This window comes from Chlorocebus sabaeus, chromosome 1 (assembly GCF_047675955.1).
Source record: "Chlorocebus sabaeus isolate Y175 chromosome 1, mChlSab1.0.hap1, whole genome shotgun sequence".
Taxonomy (NCBI): domain Eukaryota; kingdom Metazoa; phylum Chordata; class Mammalia; order Primates; family Cercopithecidae; genus Chlorocebus; species Chlorocebus sabaeus.
In genome coordinates this window covers 28,897,481-28,918,352 of record NC_132904.1, presented here as the reverse complement: position 1 = coordinate 28,918,352, position 20,872 = coordinate 28,897,481, and the positions used below count along the sequence as shown (strand labels likewise).

At 44.3% G+C, this 20,872-nt stretch overlaps 1 protein-coding gene across 2 annotated transcripts in view; it reads left to right on the top strand.

The window, feature by feature from the left end:
* Nucleotides 1–57: 57 nt before the first annotated feature.
* Nucleotides 58–20,872, top strand: part of LDLRAD3 (low density lipoprotein receptor class A domain containing 3) — a 293,775-nt gene continuing 272,960 nt past the window's right edge. For both annotated transcript variants that reach the window (XM_008001903.3, XM_008001892.3), the window contains exon 1: nucleotides 58–157. In XM_008001903.3, the coding sequence (XP_008000094.1) occupies nucleotides 112–157 (46 nt within the window). In that variant the 5' untranslated portion in view covers nucleotides 58–111. The remainder of the gene's footprint in view (nucleotides 158–20,872) is intronic.

Below are 20,872 nucleotides of genomic sequence, written 5' to 3'. Positions count from 1 at the left end.
GGCGGGAGGAGGGACAGGCGGGAGGGCGGGGCCGGCGCGGCGAGGGGCGGGGTCAGCGCCGAGGCCGCGGGGGCAGCGACGGCGCCGGGCAGCGGGAGCGGCGGCAGCGCCATGTGGCTGCTGGGGCCGCTGTGCCTGCTGCTGAGCAGCGCCGCGGGTGAGTCGGGGGGCGGCCGGCGAACTTCCCGCGGGGCAAGGGGTGCTGGGCGCGGCGGCCGGGTGCGACTGCGTCCCCTTCCGGGCACGGGCCGCTCTCCGGCCGTGGGTGTGCGCGGAGGGCGGACCCCGGCGCCCGGCTGGCCGGGACCCTGCGGAGGGGCCGCTGCGGGGTGCGCGCCGTCCTATTGTGTGGGCGTGCGCGCCGGGTCGTGTTGTGCTGTGTGCGCGGGCGGGGCTCTGTGCAGTCCGGGTCTGGGGAGCCCGGCGGCTGCCCCGATTGGGCGTAGCTCGAGTGTGGCTGTGTGTGCGTTGTGTGTGTTGAGGAACGGAGGCGGGGAGAGGAGAAGAGAGAACTCTTCCCTGGTCTCGTCTTCCCAGACGCCCGGGCGCGCGCGGGTGCGTTAGCCTCTTCGGGGCCTCTTCCCGAGTCTCTGGCGTGCACTCCGTGCCTCAGTTTCCTCAGTTGCACCGCGGAGGGAGTAGGAAAGCTGCTTCCTTTCATTCGTCTCTGGGACTGTTTGGTTTGGGTAAAGTGAGTTGAAGCAGGGCCGGATCTGGGAATTCTTCATTTTTCCCTCTGATCCTGGGAACCGAAGCTTTATTTAAGACGTCAGACCACCCTGCTTGCCCCGGGGTAGGCGCTCTGACGGGCGAGGGTCCCTGGGAGAGGACACGGGGCTTCATCCGGCGGCCCTTTGAACTTGGCATCACCACCGCGTGTGCATCCCGGGGCCTGGACCGCAGCAAGCCTGCTTCCCTTTCAGACAGCGTGCCGTTCCCAGGAACTTTTCTGCTGATGTGGGCACGATCCGAATTCCAGCCTGGGAGCCCTTCCTCCTCTGCCCCTGCCCGCCGCCCACAGCTGTCAGCTGTCCCTCCTGGGCTGGACCCGCCCTTGGTCCCTTGACGTTTATTTCTGGGCATCTGATGCCCAGAATGTGGGTGACAGGGCCCAGTGAACTTTCTTCAGTAGAGTCTTGCCTGCCTGGCGTTTGTGCCATCCGCATATCTAATAGCTGCCCTGTTTTGCCAAGTGCTTCTAGCAGCTTGGCTGTCGAGGTGTCTTTGGTGGTGTGTGGGTTTGCTAAGTTGAGGCTCACTTCATTCTGAGCTGTCCCTTGGAGATATGAATGCGTTAAAGGGAACTATCCCCTCTTCCTTGATGTCCCTGGTCCTGGGCATCCTCACAGCCCACTGGGCAGCCTTTCCTGGTCTCAGACCCATGACATCATCTCCTCTCCTCTGATACCCCATTTAGATGCTTGTGGGTTTGCTGGGCTTCCAGGGAGGGGCTAGACCTCCTGGTGACTGGTGTGGATTTTTAACCAGGTCTGGGTGAGAGTGCCCTTAAATTAGTACACGTGGGGAGAGAGTTCTCACAGGACATTGGGCAGCCAGGAGCAGGTGTGAATTGTTTGGACGCTGTTAGAGCAGGTCGATTTCCAGGGCGTCTACAGACATGAAGACCTGTTTGGATTCACAAATTCAATTTGTGTAGCTGTGGTGTGTCCCCTCATAGCATCTGAGAAGGACAGTGTGGAAGCTGGCTCTTGTGTGTGCCCTGGGAGAGCCACTGTGGCCAAATGGAAACTGTTATTTATTGCATCTCCCAGTTGGTACTGGGTTGCTTTAGTTGAGTCTCCATCTCTGTAAAAATAGTTGTCAAGTTAATTTTGTCCGTCTCTGGTCAGCAGTGGCTATTTAATGTGTGTGTGTACATCTAAAATAGGGCTAAAATAAATAAAATGGTCATAGTGGGGAGTGGAGGGGTAGGGGGAGGAATAGCGTAACTGTCCCTAGTGCGTTTTCCATTATCTGAGGGCTTTGAATTACCTTTACAGTTGCTTCCTTAGAAACATCTAGGCAGGTTGGAGTGTGTGCATCTTTCACGTTACATTAAGCATCATCTTTTTAGCATGGATTTCACTTTGACCCAAGTGTTGCCAGAAACAGGGCTGGTCATTTTTCCTAATGTCAACCAGATGCTCCTAGGCACCCAGCCCATAAGAAAAGCCTGTTTGGTTCAGTTTGGGTTTCATAGCCAGACCAGAGACCCTACCCCTCCATCCCATAGCCTGTGCTTCGATCCTCTTCTGGGAAGTTGATGAAACAAGAGAGATTGTAAAAGCCAAGACTTTGGATTTCTGTCTCCATCTGATAGTCTGTGACAAAGAATCCCGGGGTCAAGGTTGAACCCTAGTTAGAGCCTGGGTCTTTGTGGGGCTGGAAAGCCACTGGCATTCCAAGAGCAGTTTGGAGGCCTTTTTTATTCAGGAACCTTCTTAGAAACCTTCTTGTGTATTTTTTTCTTCCTTTGTTTTTATTTGTGTTAGGGAAGTGAAGCATTGATTTTCACCGTGACTATTTTTTAATGTATCCTGCGAGAGAGACACAGCCCGGGTCACGTCATCTGATGTCTAGTTTTCCTGCATGTGGGTGCAGTCAGTGGGTTTAAGTGTGTAGGGCTTGAGATATTTCCAAAGGCGGCCATGCTGGGTGATGGTCCCATCTTCTCACCTCCTCCAGGACTGACCTTTGCCTAGACCTTCTGACATTGTTTATCAGTGAAAAGGCTTGATTTTCCCATGTGTACTCCCAGGAGTGAGTATTGACCTTTTCTCCTGGAAAGATCTGCTTAGTGGTGTGAGGGGTGGGTTTTGTTGTTTTTAACTAGCTGAGTGGCTGTGCACAGCTCAGCACAGCTCAGCTCAGGAAGATGAGGCCTAGAAGAGGCCTTGTACACCAGAGTACAAATAAACACACCTTGTTGCTTTTCATCTTCAAAGAGATGTGACTAAGGCTCCCTACTGGGGTGTGAGATGTTTTTTCCTGACAGCCAACTTAGGCCATTTACTCTGGGATAAGTGGGGGAGGGAGAGAGATTAGAGTAGGAGAGGGTGGGTTGGTAAATTCTGGGCCTTGAAGAGTGGTTTAGACACCTTTCAGCCAGTCTGCAGGATAAGTTGAAAGTGGACTTGTCACCTTTGTAAAGCAGTTTAGAGAATTTGGAGTTTAGGAACACTTATAATCAAGTAATTTCATATTAAATAATTGGTCTTAAGCCGGGGTGGTGGCTCACGCCTGTAATCCCAGCACTTTGGGAGGCCAAGGCGAGTGGATCACTTGAGGTCAGGAGTTTGAGAGCAGCCTGACCAACATGGTGAAACCCTCATCTCCATTAAACATACAAAAATTAACCAGACGTGGTGACGTGCGCCTGTAATCCCAGCTACTCTGGAGGCCGAGGTAGGAGAATCACTTGAACTTGGGAAGTGGGGGTTGCAGTAAGTGAAGATCGCGCCACTGCACCCCAGAAGAAGATTGTCTCAATTAAAAAAAAAAAAAAAAAAAAAAAGAAAAAAGAATTGGCCTTTACAACCTTGCCTGTTTGTGTGGGCAAGGGGAAGAGAGGGAACCCACTATTAGTGAAACATCTCCTGTGTGTGAGATGCTTTGCTCATTACTTTAAGCACATGATCCCATTGAAACTTGCCAAGGATATCATGTGGCAGGAAATCATTGTGTGGTTCAGGAGAGACTGATAATACCCAGGATACCACAATGAAGCCTGAAGCCTAGATTGTAACTTAAGCTTCTCCTTGCCCCCAACCTGGGCTGTTCCCATTCTGTTTCCAGGCTTCCTGCACCATGCTTCCATGCCTTTCCATCACAACACTCTTGTGAATTGACAGAATCAATGAATACATGAATGCTCCCCCTCCCCAAATCTGTTCACTTTGTGGTCACTGCCCAGGATTTATTCAGCAGAGACATCAGCTTTCTCTGCAGGACACTTTGGTGTTCATGGTAAATACATAAAATACATCTCAATCCTTATGTGAAGATGAACCTTTTTCAGAATAACTCTGGTCCTTTTGCTGTGTGTGTGGGCGAGTGACAGACATGCTAGGCGGGGACATGATACCAGCCAGGGTTCGATTTCTTGACCCGAATTGTAATCACATGGGGGTTCGTTTTTATTCTTTGAGCTCTAAATTCATATTTCCACCCTTAAAATGTGTTTATTGTATTTTAGAATTAAAAAAATAAGTACACCATGGACATGCCTTGGAGTGATGGAACTGTTTTTAGCTGTGGGGTTGCCCCAGGGACTGATCTATTTTTGGTTGTTGGGTTTTCTTATTTGTTCTTTTTCCCTCTTTCTGTCTTAGAAATACTTAGGAAATGCTTGGGCCATTCTAACCATGCAGTTTTGCTGTTGTTGTTTTGCCAGTGCCTCTACCTGACAACCAGGGAGATTTTTAAGTTGGCTGCTCGTGTGTGTGTGTGTGTGTGTGTGTACGCATGTGCCTATGTATGTAACTGCCTTCTGTTGCTGTGAAAAAATCTACTCACTTGGATGCTAAGGAGTGCCTTGAAGATGTTTGCTGGGAGAGCAGCCAGGTACTTTTGATATGCCGTATTTGCTTGTCACATCGTTGGCTTGATGTTTAATGTATCTTAAGATAGTACGTGGATGTTTATGGCAGAATAACTGCTTGGTCGGGAGGATAGCAAAAGTTTACTTGAGGTATGATTCTTAGGGCTTTTGGAGGTGGTTGCAGGGATGGGGTTAGTCTCGGACGGGGTTTCTCAGCCTTGGTACCAATGACACCTTGGCCTGGATAGTTCTTTGTTGTGGGGGCTGTCCAGTGCATTGCGGGATGGTCACAGCAGCATCACTAGTTCTCCATGCCCATATTGGCTTCCTCTTCACCCAGAGTGGTGATAGCCAAAACTGCCTCCCGACATTGCCACGTTGCCTCTAGTTGAGAACCCCTGGTCTAGCGTGCATGCATCTTGAGCACATTACTGTGCATCCTAAATGTGTCTTCTGGATGCAGGGGATCAAGATGCCATCCTACTCCCAACGGCCTTTGGGCTTTGGCTTTATGTTTTGTAGCCACACAGTTCCATGGGAAAACCCATTCTTAACCAGAAATGCCCTCAGCACTAACCCTTTCCCTCTCGCTTTCCTCTTGTGTTAGAGTGAAAACTTCTGGAATTTTCTATATGTGGTTTCCTTGGGAGAGACATATGCAGAGAAAGCAGGTGACAGGCAGGTGACAGCTGACACCAAAAGCCACCTGGTTCCCTTAATGTTAAACCTGGGAGGTTCACTATCCCTGAGGGCTACAGGAGCACAAGCTGCCAGTTTGCCTTGGAAGCCTTGTGTTGAAATCCTAACCCTGGAAGTTCCCCTTCCTCCACTCCACAGAGTAGGTATTGTTCTTCTGGGCTCCCCTCTCCCTCCCCATAATTCCTTCTCCCTTGCCATCAAAAGGCCTTACAACTTGAGTCATTCTGCAGGTGCTTGGGAAAATCGTCTCTACCAGCAGCAAGCTGTGTGTGTGTGTGTTTTTACAAGTTTTCATCTTACACTTTTTTTCTCTAAAGTCTCTTTGTTGCTCTGTGTCGCTTTATAATACTTCAGTTCCTTTAAGACACTTTCCCCTCCAGCTGTCGTTTTGCTTCGCTCTGTTCCAAACTTTCCTTAAGAATTGTACTTCCACCTCTCTTCAGACTTGCCACATAACTTATCTGCAGCTGTCTTCTTTTGGGCATGAATTCACAGGACGCAAGGTGGCACCCAGAGGAGGACGATGGCTTCCTGGGGAGAAGTGCACCTTGTTTCAGTTCAGAACCATTTGTCTCAAACCATACCCTCTTGGAAAAACCTTCTCTAGTGAGGAGCTCTAGCTTCCTGAGTGTGCAGATGTCATTTTCTTTGTCTTTGGATAACTAGAAATGTCTTAATGTTTTATTTGGTTGTTCGTCATTGTGCCATCAGCTCTGCCACACCCGGGCACTGTGTCTATTTCCAGGGGTAGGCAAAGCTATGTAAAACTTGTTCTTTGCCCTCAAAGACCCAAATGACCCGCTGATGGAAATGGGGTTGTTGACCTTCTTCTTCGTTATCTGAGAAGGGTAGAGGCTCTCCGCCAGCGTTATCTCGGAGGCATTTCTAAACAGGAGACGTACTGATGGATCTTGGACCTTGATGGGAACACAGAGCTGTGAAGATGTCACAGTGCCCAGGCAAACATGGGTACTGCATCTTCAGGGATATTTAATCGATGTGTCATTCTTGAACAGGTTTCAGAGGTGATGGCACGTGTCCTAGTTTGCCTCTTTAGGTTTCCAGATAAAATATTGGTATACGTGTATTGGTGCTCTGCGACTTTTCCAGCTCTAGGCTTTTGAGGTTTGAGCTAGAAATGTCTTCTGTGGCTTTTGGACAATAGCCTTCTTTACCTTATGGTCATACACAATATATACGTGTGTGCGTGTGTGTGTGTATACCCTGGTTATATATGTACACTGTATGTATAAAACTTCTCTTCTAAATCCTGCTAGATTGAAAACTCCTTGAAGGACTGGGATCATATATTAAATGTCTATGATACTTTTTCTTTTGTGGTGTTTAGAAGGGTGAGAGTGACTCCCATTCATTGAAGGTTTACTCTGACTGGCAGGGTGGCAAGCACTGTGTGTGCCTTATTTTGTTGTAAACTTCTTGAATTACAAACACTGCAAAAATAATACACGGGGGCCAGGCGCAGTGGCTCACTCCTGTAATTCCAGCACTTTGGGAGGCTGAGGTGGGTGGATCACAAGGTCAGAAGATCGAGACCATCCTGGCTAACATGGTGAAACCCGGTCTCTACTAAAAACACAAAAAATTAGCCAGGAGTGGTGGCATGGATCTGTAATCCCAGCTACTTGGGAGGCTGAGGCAGGAGAATCACTTGAACCCAGGAGGTGGAGGTTGCCGTGAGCCGAGATTGTGCCACTGACTCCAGCCTGGATGACATAGCGAGACTCCATCTCAAAAAATAAAATAAAAATAAATAAGTAAATAAGTAAATAAAAATACACAGACTGAGTACGTGCTTATGATACAAAATGCAAACAAATTAGAAGTAATGGCAATAATAAAACATTAAAATCTTCCTTCATGTTCCTTTCCCGTTTCTCTCCCCTCCCTTAAGTAACTACTGTGAATCGTCCGGTATGTATCAATTTAGTTTTAACATGGATTTATATTTATATACAAATACCCACACAGACATAATTTAATGAGCTCCTGCTTCATCTTAACATCATCTTTTTAACATCATCTTTTAAAGGACATTTTAACATCATCTTTTAAAGGACATTCTAAATAGCAGGTCAGTTCAACCTGTGCAGCACCAGCCATGCACATAACTCGATGGAAGTGATGATGTACGAACAGCTGTGAGCAAGTTTACCCAGGCACTGCCAGTGACCAATGAATCACAGCTTCCGCCCACCCCGTGCTTTTAGAAGATGCAGTTGGCCATTAGGTATGTCCTGATGTCAGAGACGTTACAACATCAAATAAATGTGTCTTCTTGGCCATCTTTCTTTCTGCTCTTATATACCTACCCATTCTTTTAAAAACAGCTTTCCGGTATGTGTACATACTATAATTTATTTAATGCTTTCTCTGCTGGTGGATCTTATTTCTTTTTCAGAGCATTTTATTCAGGTAGGTAGTATGCTCTACCATTGTATAGATGAGGAAACTAAAAGGTTCAGTAACTTTCCTAAACCTTTGACCAGTAAGAGATAGTTTCAGAATTGGCACGTGGGTCTGCGTGGCGTAAACTTGGTCTCCTAACCACTGGCTCTGCTGCTTTGGTATGGAATAGAAATCCAAGTCTGTATTTGTTGGGAGAAGAATCGCGCCATCTACCTCATGCTGGAGAATTCCAGCATTGCATAGGGATGTCAATACTGACTCCATGCTTACCGTGTTGGATAGAATGATTTGTTAGAGAGCCATTGGAGTGGGGGCCATCTCAAGTTGCTTTACTCAAATGGGCTGTCTGTCAGATAGAAACTGCTGTTCCCCTATGTGGAGAGCGTATCAGTATAGGGGTTTAAATTGGCTTTTGCAGAGACTCAATTTATTAAAAGAAACAAAAATAAGAATAAACAAGTTATTTCAGCACCATGACACTTGCCTTTGAATATATTAATGATGGAGACAAGTTTTCCCCCCTTTATGGGAATATTTTGTTAGAATACCCACCAAAAGGCTTTCTTTTCCCCCAGCACTTCCCTCAGATAGTACTGGGTGCCAAATAGAAGGACCCACTGTTCAAAAAGTCTGGAAATAGATTTTCCAGACAAAGATATAGCACTGATGATAATGCCTCATATCCAAAGAGAATTTAAAGTATTCTTAAAATTACTTTCTGACCCTGAGCTTAAGCTTATATGGTCCATGTATGAGAGAACGTTTCCTGAACTAGAGATTGATGTTCTTTATTGTGGAAGCGGAAATTTTAATGTGTTGCTCCAGAAAGAAACTAGAAATAATTGACCCCATCTTGTTGCTTCAAACTAAAGGGCTCTTGTGAGAAAGTAATGCCACAGGGCCGTAAAGTGTTAACTACAGGCAGAGCAGAGTGAACCCCAGGATTTTAAACTCACCCCCAGGGCCTTTCCAGAGACCTGAGAACTGGACTCTCCTTTTAGTGAGTCATTGTGATATCAAGAGACTGGTGATAAATTGGGTGAATTCACTGTTGCCCAAATCGAACTGTGATTTTTGACAGACAAATAGTGCAGTGTGCAGACGATGTTGTCTCTGTCCTGGAGAGCAGCCACAGGGAGGGAGGGCAGGCCCTTTAGCTTACTCTGGAACAGGCCTTGGGCATCCGGGTACTGCAAGGATATGGAATTTATGAATAACTTGATTTAGAAGACTTGCAAACCCAAGGTGCCAGTGTTCCAGGTGGCAGTGGTACACTTATGTGTTTGTTGGCATAGAGAAATGAAAGCATAAAGGGTGTTTAATTTTATTGCATTAAAAATCCCTTCTCATTATTGTAAGACCCAGTGAGTTTGGCTTGGGGAATGTCAGAAGTGTGTCCTCTTTGATGGCATTACTGGAACATTTTCCTTCAGCTTTAGCTTTGAATCAGAGCAGTGTTCTCCAGGCGTCGTTAAACTAATTGGACATGGCTGAAAAATGAGCCCTAGTCACACTTGTAGTTCCACAGTCAGTTGAAAAAAGCCCCTTAATTGATTTGGAAAGTTCTAAATTTAACTTGTTTTTTTATTATAAAAATAAAATTGAGGGAATTTGGGGAGGGAAAGAGTGATTAGCAACATAGGGTATTTCATCAGAGTTCAAGCTGTAAAAAATGGTTAATGCTAAGAGAAACCAGAACAGAACTAAGTAAGGTGTTTCAAAAACAGATTGATTAAAACATTGGCATCAGCTTGATTAAAAAGTATGAGACCAGTAAGTGAGCCCAGCTGGCAGGAACCTGGGGAAACAGGATTGGAATGAGTTGGTGCTTACTACTGTAAAAGAGATAAAGTTGGAAAGAATGACTTTTACATTAAGAATATTTGGTATTAATGAAAGATAGAACTAATCTTGTAAATGTTATAGTGAAACAATAAGCATTGGTGGATCCTGTGAAGGGCAGTGGTGATATAAAGGTTTAGCATACCCAGAGTTCATTTATGTTATTCAAGTAAATGATAATGACAATATAAGAAAAGCTAACAGATGTCAAAAATATCATAGGGTTCAGTTTTTGAATAATGAGCATACCAGAACAGTCAGAGATATACAAAATATGAATATATATATAAATATGTATATTTTCAGAGAAAGGAACACTGCCCAGAATTGAAGGGCAACATCAGCATCTTTTGAAAGTACCCATAAAATGTGACTTGGCAACAATCCTGAACAGAAAAAAGAATTCTGTTTTCCTGTGTCTAAAGCTCAGGATGGAGTCTATTTTGTTTTTGATGTCTATCTTACTTGCTGTTATACTCCAGAACCTGATTCAATGCTTGGCATAGTGTTAGGCACACAGTAGGATTTCCTCTAGGTTACCTACAAGAAGGAATGGAGGGGATCACTAAAGACATGACTATGACTTTGAAAAAGAGACGGAATTGGGAGAGTCAGACGAAGCCATGGTGAATGAAGTTTACCTGGCCAAGCTAATTCTGCCTTTTGGTGAAAATTGCTTCTCCTTCGCTGGAGTTTAGAACAGTCTCATTGATCTTCAAAGACTTGGAAAGATCTTTACAAGATATCCCTTGGCTTAAAAAGGCGAAGAAAAAGAGGCCTTTGAGAGGGCAGTGTACTAGAGCAATTTAAAATCAGGTGATAAATTAGATTCACTATGAGACTAGCATGTGACATATCAAAAGGGTTTCTGACAGGCTAATGAAAACTGCTATGCATCTTAATTCCATTTGAAGGGAGTTTACATAGTTTACTTAGCAAGTAGGGGAGGTCACCAAGAGGAAATAAAGCAGGTCTGTTTTCTAAAATATCAGTGTTAGGTCGGGTGCGCTGGCTTACACCTTGGGAGGCCGAGGTGGGCAGATAACCTGAGACCAGGACTTGGAGTCCAGCCTGGCCAACATGACGAAACGCTATCTCTACTAAAAATATAAAAATTAGTTGGGCATGGTGCCACATGCCTGTAATCCCAGCTACTCGGGAGGCTGAGGCACGAGAATCGCTCGAACCTGGGAGATAGAGGTTATAATGAGCCGAGATTGCGCCACTGCACTCCAGCCTGGGTGACAGAATGAGACACTCTCTCTCAAAACAAAACAAAACAAAAACAGTATTAAACACGTGAAATAGTAAGGAACAGTTGGTTATCTTCTGGTCTAGTTTAAAAGGAAATAAAACTTTGCTGGTCAAACCACCCTAATGATTCCAGGAAGGAAACACATCAGTACATATAACATTAAAGGGAAGTGGAAGGCGATATAAATACACCAACTGAAGACTAAATATAAAGCAAAATGTTACTAATTCTTTTTAAAAGAAAACACCTATCTACTCACTTTAGGACACGTAGTAAAATCCAAGAGATAATAGAGTGAAAAATTAAGGAAATAAAATCTATTATGTAAGGACTACTTTTATGGTATCATATAAGTAATTTCATAGCATTAAGCATTAAAATAGATAAACAGGGTTACTGCAAATGACAAAAGGTTCATTAAACAACAAATATCTGATCATCCCACATAAAAAGACATGAAGAATTAGGAACATAATGAAAAGGGTATTGAAGATTCTCTAAGTATAAAATTAGCTGGTGCTTGCCAAGTTTTCAAAAGTTAAAATATTTAGAGAATACACAGTTCTAATGTTTTAAGTAAGGTCTGTGGGTATGGGGAAGTGCTCATCAGGTGCTGAGGACTGGGTGGTTTGTGCAGTAGGAATGGTGGGTGGGACTGACCCGTTCCTTGAGGAGCCCCCAGGGGCCTTTCCTACACACACCTGCTCCCTGGATCTACAGAAGTGCTCACTAATGGAAGCTATGGGGATAAAATCCTTCCTGCTAATGAGATGAGAAGTTTGATTAACTTTGAGTTGGGCTTAGTGAGCCTGACACCAGTGGCTGCCCAAGAATCGTCTGCTGGTGGGAATTTACAAGAGCAACTTCGGGCCTCTTATATGGATAGAAAGAGTATTTAAAGGTTACTGAGAAGGTGGTGTATTTTCGTTATATATTATTAAGCATTCACATTATTTAAATTATTTGATAACAGAGCTGGGCATAGTGGCTCATGCCTGTAATTCCAGCTACTAGGGAGGCTGAGACAGGAGGATTGCTGGAGGCCAGGAGTGGAGACCAGCCTGGGCAACATAGCAAGACCCCCATCTCTAAAAATAAAATTCAAAATAATTATTAGAAAACGTTTTCTTGGTTGAGTATAGTGTATTTTCTCTTTTAAGATTTTACCATATGGATTGTGTAGAGCTTTGCTACTCTTAATGTAGTTGACAGACCAACGGCATCAGCATCCCCTGAGTCAGAATCTGCATTTTAACAAGATCCCCAAGTGATACATGTGCATATTAAAGTTTGAGGGGCATTGATATGGTGATTAAGAATACAGGCTTTAGAGTGAGTCAGTCTGGGTTCAGATTCCAGCTCCTTGTCTTGATCTTGGCTAGGTTTCTTAAACTTTTTAAATCCATCACATCTTCGTCTGTTAATAGGTATAATAATGGTCCTTACCATGTAGAAATATTTTAAATAAGGTAATGCATGTAAACACTTTATTTTTATTTATTTATTTATTTATTTTTGAGACGGAGTCTCGCCCTGTTGCCCGGGCTGGAGTGCAGTGGTGCAATCTCGGCTCACTGCAAGCTCCGCTTCCCGGATTCATGCCATTCTGCTGCCTCAGCCTCCCGAGTAGCCGGGACTACAGGCGCCTGCCACCATGCCCGGCTAATTTTTTGTATTTTCAGTAGAGATGGGGTTTCACGGTGTTAGCCAGGATGGTCTCAATTTCCTGACCTCGTGATCCACCCGCCTCAGCCTCCCAAAGTGCTGGGATTACAGGTGTGAGACACTCTGCCCAGCCACACTTTATTTATAATTGCTCACTAAGTGTTATTGATTAGTAATAGATTTATTATAAAAACTTGGACAAAAGGTAGAAACATAACATACAGTCTATCACCTAAAGATTTTTAACACATTGATTATGTTTGATTTTAGATAGTTTTGATCATACATGAAATATAATTTCATGTCCTGCTTTTTTCACTTATGAATATAGCATAAGCATTTTCCCATGTTACACTAATCAAAGTACAAGGAGTCTCCCATCACAGAATGCTGGGTTCATTCTTTGATGTTGGCTGTAAAAAGCATCTGACCCACCCAAGCCAGCAACATGCTGCCTCACAGCTTATATCCTCGTTTATATGTAGGAGATGACTACCTGGCCCCTCTACTTTTACATGATAGTCATGAGAATCTTAGAATCGTTTAGTATGTAAAAACAGCTAGTAAAAAGTAAAATGAGCTGGGCGCGGTGGCTCATACCTGTTATCCCAGCACTTTGGGAAGCTGAGACAGGCGGATCACCTGAGCTCAGGAGTTTGAGCTGGGCAGCCTGGGCAACATGGTGAAACCTCGTCACTACTAAAAATACAAAAATTAGCCAGGCACAGTGGTGTGCACCTGTAGTCTCAGTCGGGAGGCTGAGACAGGAGAATCGCTTGAACCCAGGAGACGGAGGTTGCATTGAGCTGACATCGTGCCATTGCACTCCAGCCTGGGTGAGAGTGAGATCTTATCTTAAAAAAAAGAAAAAAAGAAAAAAAAAGTAAAATGCTCTACACATGTGTGTTATTTTAAGTGGGTGAATCTAATATATAGGAAAACCCTAAAAACAGAAATTACCCATTGACTCCACAATTCCACTTCTAGCACTTTAACCCAATAAAATAGTTTGCAATGTGTACAAAAGTTTGGCAATGAGGATACCTGTATTTGTGGCAGTATCGTTTATAGTGGTGAAACACGGGAGACTAACAAAATGCTCACTAGGAGGGGAGAGTTATCGTGTCAGTATACTAAAATACTATGCAGACAGTAAGAAGGATGTTACTGACCTGTGTCCTCCAGTAAGGTGGCCACTAGCCACCTGGGGCTACTGAAATTTAAATTAGTTAAGTTTAAATAAAATGTAAAAGTTCAGTTTCTCAGTCACACCCAGCCTATTTCAGATGCTCAGTAGCCCCATGTGGCTGGTGAGATTGGATAGCACAGACATTGAGCATTTCTGTTATCGCGGAAAGTTCTAGCGGACAGCGCTGCTGTAGAATAATTCTTCCATGGGAAGAAAATTCTTAGGAAACAGATGATTCAAATTTGTAGTGTGTATGTGTGTGAGGTACAAATTGCCCCATGGTGCCCAGCATTTCATTTCTTTGTTTTTCTACGTTCAGTCCAATCTGGCCGTAGTAGTCCCCACTCACTAAAAGCTAGATATCTGGTGTCAGCCACCTCGAAGTTTGCTGTAGGTCAATTCTTGAGGGCCCTCCTTTTCCTGTAGGCTGTCTCAGGACTCCTGGGTGCCTGGTCTGAACATTGGTGTTACTATTGCTTTTTGTTCCAAAGTCTGTTGTTGCCCAGCCTTGGACCTTCTTTTCTTCCAATTTCTTCAGTCCACCTCTTCACATCAATTAACTACCCCCTACATTTTACAGCAGTGATATTCAAGGGTTGGGGAAGAGGAAGCCACTCTTCCCCTCCCTCATTGAGATTGATGGGAGAATGTTACCTAGGGGGTGGAAAAAGGCTGAAAACCATATCACGTGAGTACACAGTAGCAACCACCCTAGACCTTGATTCATGTGCACCTACGTGCGCTGCTCTTGCCTAGTTTGCAGACCCTCCTGGACACTTTGCAAGAAGGCTCTGCGGTCACTGGACCTTCCATCCCCTGCCCCTCCCAGCAGCATTGGGCCTCCAGGCGCTCAGGCCTTGCCACAGGGGTGAACTGACACAAATCAAGATGGTGTCAGTACCATAGTGATCCCTGTTTCTCGTTGGCTTTTTTAGCACATGATTCTGGTCAGCTTGATGGAGAAGGAACATAGTCTCCCAGCTTGCACCTTTCCCCACAGCTCAGCACAGCCATATGCAGTGTGTGCTCTTGTTTTCTGTCTGGTCTTACTATTAATTAAGGATATGACTGTGTTTGCAGACAGTTTATCAGAGAAAGCTTCCTGTTCACTCTCTGAAACCTGGCTAGTGAATCGCCTTTTCTAGAAAAGTGTCCTCCTATCTTCAACTCCCAATCAGAGAATTAATCTCTGACTTCTTAATGGCTGCCTCTAACTTGTATTTGTTCGTGTAGAACTTAACACACGATATTGCAGTTTATTTATGCTTGTTCCCTATACTTGAACGGTTATTAAGCCTAGATGATTGTAAGAGTAACTTGGGTGCTTTAAAATATATTTTTAATTACTTTAAATTATTGAATCTTCCAAATAGTATAAAAGATCTGAGAACAGCATAACAAACACTAGTGTACCTGTCATGTAGATTTATCAGATTTTTAATATATGTCATTATAATTCAGGCTTTTCTTTTAAAAGAAAAATGTGGCTGGGTGCAGTGGCTCATGCCTATAATCCCAGCACTTTGGGAGGCTGAGTCTGGTGGATCACTTGAGGCCAGGAGTTTGAGACCAGCCTGGCCAACATGGTGAAACCCCATCTCTACTAAAAATACACAGAAAAAATTAGCCGGGCATGGTGGGGTGCACTTGTAGTCCCTGTAGCTACTTGGGAGGCTGAGGCATGAGAATTGCTTGAACCCAGGAGGCTGAGGTTGCAGTGAGCTAAGATCTCACCATTCTACTCTAGCTTTGATGACGGAGTGAGACTGTCCCCCGCCAAAAAAAGAAAAATGTATTATGGATAGAGTCAAAGACTTTGCCTCATCCCATTACTCTCTCTTGGCCCAGAGGTCATCACTATCCTCAAATTGGCACATATCCTTTCTGTCCGTTTTTAATCTTTTGCTACCGATGTGCATTTATATCCCTTGCATAGGATTTTAAAGTGTACATAGATGCTATCAAATGGCCTATGCTTCTGCAGCCGGCTTTTTTCATTTACCTTTATAATTTTGAGTTCCGTCCCATTTATAATTTTGAGTTCTATCCACGTTGCCACATATAGATATAGTTTATTTTAGTTGCTTCAGAATATCCTATTGTATGAATATACTACGCTTTGCTCATTCATCTCTTAACAGGATATTTAGATTATTACCATGACTAGCCACACTGCAGTGAAAATTTTTGTGCATAATAGCAGGACTTTCTCTATAATAATACTCTTGAAGTAGAATTGCTGATCAAAGGATTTGCATGTTCTCAACCTGAGTAGATATTGCCAACTTCTTTATAAAATGGTCTTGCCCATTTATGCTTTCATTAGTGGTTTATGAGAGCGTCTGTTTCTCTACCTTTCTTCCAGCGTTTGGAATTTAGGGTTTTTAATTTGTTTCTCCAAGGTGCAATGTGGTGACTTGCTGTGTCTTGTTTTGTTTTGTTTTGTTTTTTGTTTGTTTTTGAGACAGAGTCTCGCTCTGTCGCCCAGGCTGGAGTGCAGTGGTGCGATCTCAGCTCACTGCAACCCCCGCCTCTTGGGTTCAAGCAGTTCTCTGCCTTAGTCACCTGAGTAGCTGGGATTACAGGCTTGTGTTCCCATGCCTGGCTAATTTTTGTATTTTTAGTAGAGACAGAGTTTAACCATGTTGGTCAGGCTGGTCTTGAACTCCTGACCTTGTGATCCACCTGCCTCGCCTCCCAAAGTGCTGAGATTACAGGCATGAGCCACCACGCCCAGCCTGCTGTGGTTTTAATTTGCCTGCCCCTGATGACTGATCAGGGGAGTGGTGGCCTCTGCCCAGGCTTGTTCCCTCATCCCCTGCTGAGGTAGATAATGGATGGGGAATCCCAAGGCCATTCATGACAGGCAACTAAGAGGCAGTTGTTCTACTGTTGGCATGGCATGAATGTCCAGGCCCCAGCTCTGGACTGTAGGACTGGGTGATACGGTCTCATTCTGCTGGAGATCAGAATATTTCCCAATTGTGTGGATTCTGGTGCCCCCATGGCTCAGCATATTGAAGGTAGTGAGCCTCAGCCGTGTGCTTCTCCTCCCTGGAGGGTGTCTCATTCTGTGATGCTGGGACCACTCATCCAGGATGTGCCGCTGTGAGAAGATAAGCAAAACAGTGGGGAGCCACTTTCTAGGCTCCGCTTCCAGTGGAGGTGTGGGAGAGTGATGGGTCAGAAGGCAGGTTCTTGAACCAGACAGTCTGAGGCCAGGTCCTGGCTGCGTGACCTTAGGCCAGTTACAGAGTTGCTCTGCGTCAATATGTTCTTTACCTGTAAAAGGAGGGTAAGGTTAATAGGCTCATGGCATTCTTGGGGAGAGAAGACAAGATCATGAATGCAGGGTGCTTAGCCCATGCTGGCATTTCAGGAGCACTCACCACATGCTTACCAATCCATGCTGAGACTAGGGTTGAGGGCTGGGAGTGTCAATTTCTCTCAAATCCCCAGTGCCTAGACCAGTGCTGGCACTGACTGGGAACTCAATAAATGCTTGTTGAATGAATGAATGAGTTTCTACTTAGTGACTTCTTGGTTGTGCTTTGGTTTGTACAGCAGACTATGTAAAGCTTTTGGATTTTACTCTAAGAGCAGTGAGAATGTTAAATTTTTTTTAAATGTTAAATTTTTGTGAGTACAGAGTAGGTGCATATTTACGGGGTACATGAGATGTTTTGCTACAGGCATGCAATGTTTCATAGTCACATCATGGAGAATGGGGTATCCATTCCCTCCAGCATTTATCCTTTGTGTTGTAAACAATCCAATTATACTCTTTTAGTTATTTTAAAATGCACAATGAGGATATTTTAAACCAGGGACGACTGTGATCCTGTTTGTTGTCTTAAAACAGAGATGAGGACTCTTGATCCTCCTGAAAATGTCAATCGTGACATTTCTGGTCACCAATCATGGACTTGAAATTAGACTTTTGTGACTCCTCATTTTCACATTTTCACTTTAAAAACATTATTTGCATTTTTTCCCCCTCCTTGAAATGTTCTTCCCTCTGTCTTCTTGGTCTTTTTGAAATGCATTTAATAGTCTTTTTCCTTTTTCGTTGATTGTAAAATCCTCAGGATTTTGGAGTTTGAACTTGAGCTTGTCTCCCAAGTTCAAGGGGTATTCTCTTTCATGACCTAGGACATCAGCGCAGGGTCAGTGCTAAGTGAGATTCTGGAAGCAGAGTCTAAAGAATTCCAGGTATATTTTAGTTCTGCTGCTAGTTCAAACGGCTCATCTCAGTCTCATTTTGCCTCTACAGAAAGTACCTTTTTCTTCTTAAATTTTGGGTTGAAGAGGGTATACCCACCCTCTGGGGCCATCATCAGGACTAAGTGGCTGATGATCATTTTCCATATGTTGGTTCCACACTGACTTCAAAAGGGTATGAACAGCTTGCGTCTGGGAGGCTCATTAAGTTTCCTGGGCTCTCTGGACCACCTCCAGTTTAATGAGTTTGTACAGTGGACTAAAGAGCCTCAAAGATTATGAAATAGAAATGCCCTTCCTCTAAGTATATTTAGGGGAGGACACGCTGACTGTTCCCTTTCCTGTTTAAATGTGTTTTATTTATTTGCGAGATGGAAGAGGAAAGCAGAATGAAAAGAAATTAAAATCTCTGTAGACTTGAGCTATTTGCATACTTAGGACACCATGACAAGGACATTTAGTGGATTCAGAACCCAATGTGGGTGGGGAACAAAACGGAAGGTAAAAAGACTGGCTTTGCAAAATAAATAACAGTGTCACTTGGAAATGGTGATCTGAGTGAAGGTATGGAAATAATATGGTAAATACTAAACCAGAAGTAGACATACCAGAAGAAGACATAATCAAAACAACACAGAGATCAGAAGTACAGAGATGTAGATGTTAATGGGAGAACAAGATAGAGTTATATGGTGGCAGTCAGTCACAGCTGTGGAGGGAGGAAGGCCAGGCAACAAGGATGATGGATTTAAATGCCATTGGATTAAATTTTTAATTACCGTCCACTTGCATTGCCTGAGATTTTGGTATGAACGTATTTGTGTCTGTGCGTGTATAGAAACCAACCAACAGTCCCATAGTTAGTTTTTTTGGGTAAATATAGAAATTGACCCTTCTGATCTTAAAGCTTGAAACTTACATTTTTTAAATATGAGTTCCTTCCTCAGGAAATGATCTTCAGGTCTCTTTAAAAAAAAAATATATCAAAGAACTGAAATTCACCAGATCACCACATTCCCACAGTTAGATGTCACAACCCCTCATTCATCATGATTGCTTCCTTGCCCCTCCCAGTTCTGTTTTTTTTTGTTTTTTTTTTTTTAACACATTGTTACATTTCTTCCCTAAAACCTCTAGTTTTAGTTATTCAGGGAGATTGATTTGAGACTGAGTCTCCTCGGCTTTAGCACCCGATTAAAGCCTTCTTCCTTGGCAATAATCATCATCTCAGTCATTGGCTTTCTTTGCAGAAAGCAGCAGGACCTAGACCCAACTTGTGGTATTTCCGTAATATATATACGCACATATAAACATTGCTGTTCTTCGTCCTAGGAAGAACTTCAACACTGGCCGTAAGAAGTCTCCACTCTGTGTATGCTTACCATCTATTTTTAAATGACCTGTTTGGTATTATTGTCACTGGCTTTTTTTTTTTTTTTTTTTTTGAGACGGAGTCTCGCTCTGTCGCCCAGGCTGGAGTGCAGTGGCCAGATCTCAGCTCACTGCAAGCTCCGCCTCCCGGGTTTACGCCATTCTCCTGCCTCAGCCTCCCGAGTAGCTGGGACTACAGGCGCCCGCCACCTCGCCCGGCTAGTTTTTTGTATTTTTAGTAGAGACGGGGTTTCACCGTGTTAGCCAGGATGGTCTCGATCTCCTGACCTCGTGATCCGCCCGTCTCGGACTGGCTTTTTAAAACGATTGCTTATTGTTCACTTACTTGTAAATCAATATACTAGGTGTGGTTCGATGTGCAGAACTTTCCCCTGACCTTAAGTAATTAAGAATTTATGAAGGGAGGGAAAACGTGCACATAAGTCTCTGAGTAAGGTGTTGTATAGTAATGTGGTGAGTGGCACAAGAGTGATATAGACCTAATGTTGCTAGAGTTAGAGGAGGTCCCCGTTTCTTCCAGCCATGATGAATAAACAAGGATTGGGAAGGCAGTCCTTGATGTGATGGAATACCAGGATGGCATGGACTGGTTCCCAGAGGTGAGAAACTATGCAATGTATTTGGGAAGCCATAAGTATTATAAGTTTGCTGGAGTCTTGAGCAATGGAAGATAAAACTAGAAAGAGGGCATTGTCTACTAGGAACACTCCTACTACTAACCATGTTCCCAATTATTTAGTGCTTACTGTGTCCCAGGCACTGGGGAAAGTGCTTTACCCACTTGATTTTTTTGAATCCCCTCAAGATCACTATGAGGTCAAGACTGTTGTGATTGTGATTTGACCCAGTAGGAGACCGAGGTTCAGAGAAATTGAACAACTTGCTGGGGCTTGGGTGAGAGCAAGGCTGTGAGTACTGGGCTTTTCCAGCTCCACAATCTTGCTTGGTGGATGGGGTGGTGATGAGGCCACAGAGACCCAGCTGAGGGCTCGGGGTTTGGACTTTGGGACATAGGCACTGGGAAGCCTTTCCCTTGCTCAGGGCTCTGTTTGGAAAGCCTGGAGTTAGCCTCTACTTTGGAGGTTGTGGTCTAAGTGTAACCAGGGCCTGGTCTAGGCTGCCGGATGCAGGCTAGAAGGAAGAAAGCCCAGATTTGGACACCACTGAGGGAGTGGTTTCACTTGAATGGTGAGAGTAGAAGCTGGGTTTGTAAATTAGGTTTGAGGCTGGGTGTGGTGGCTCATGCCTGTATATCCTAGCAGTTGGGGAGTCTGAGGTGGGAGGATCACTTGAGCCCTGGAGTTCAAGACCAGCTTGGGCAACATGGTGAAACCCTGTCTCTACAAAAAATACAAAAATCGGGTGGGCGTGCTGGTGCTCAACTGTAGTGCCAGCTACTCAGAAGCTTGAGGTAGGAAGATAACTTGAACCTAGGAAGTTGAGGCTGCAGTGAGCTGTGATTATGCCACTACACTTCAACCTGAGCAACAGAGCAAGACTCTTGTCTCAAAAGAAAAAAAAAAAATAGTGTTGAGTTGAGCTGGGGCGGAAGTGGAGGCAGCCAACTGAAACTGATTAGTATAGTAACCACAATTCCCAGGCTTGGATATTATGGACCAGCAAAATAATGAAAAAAAAAGAA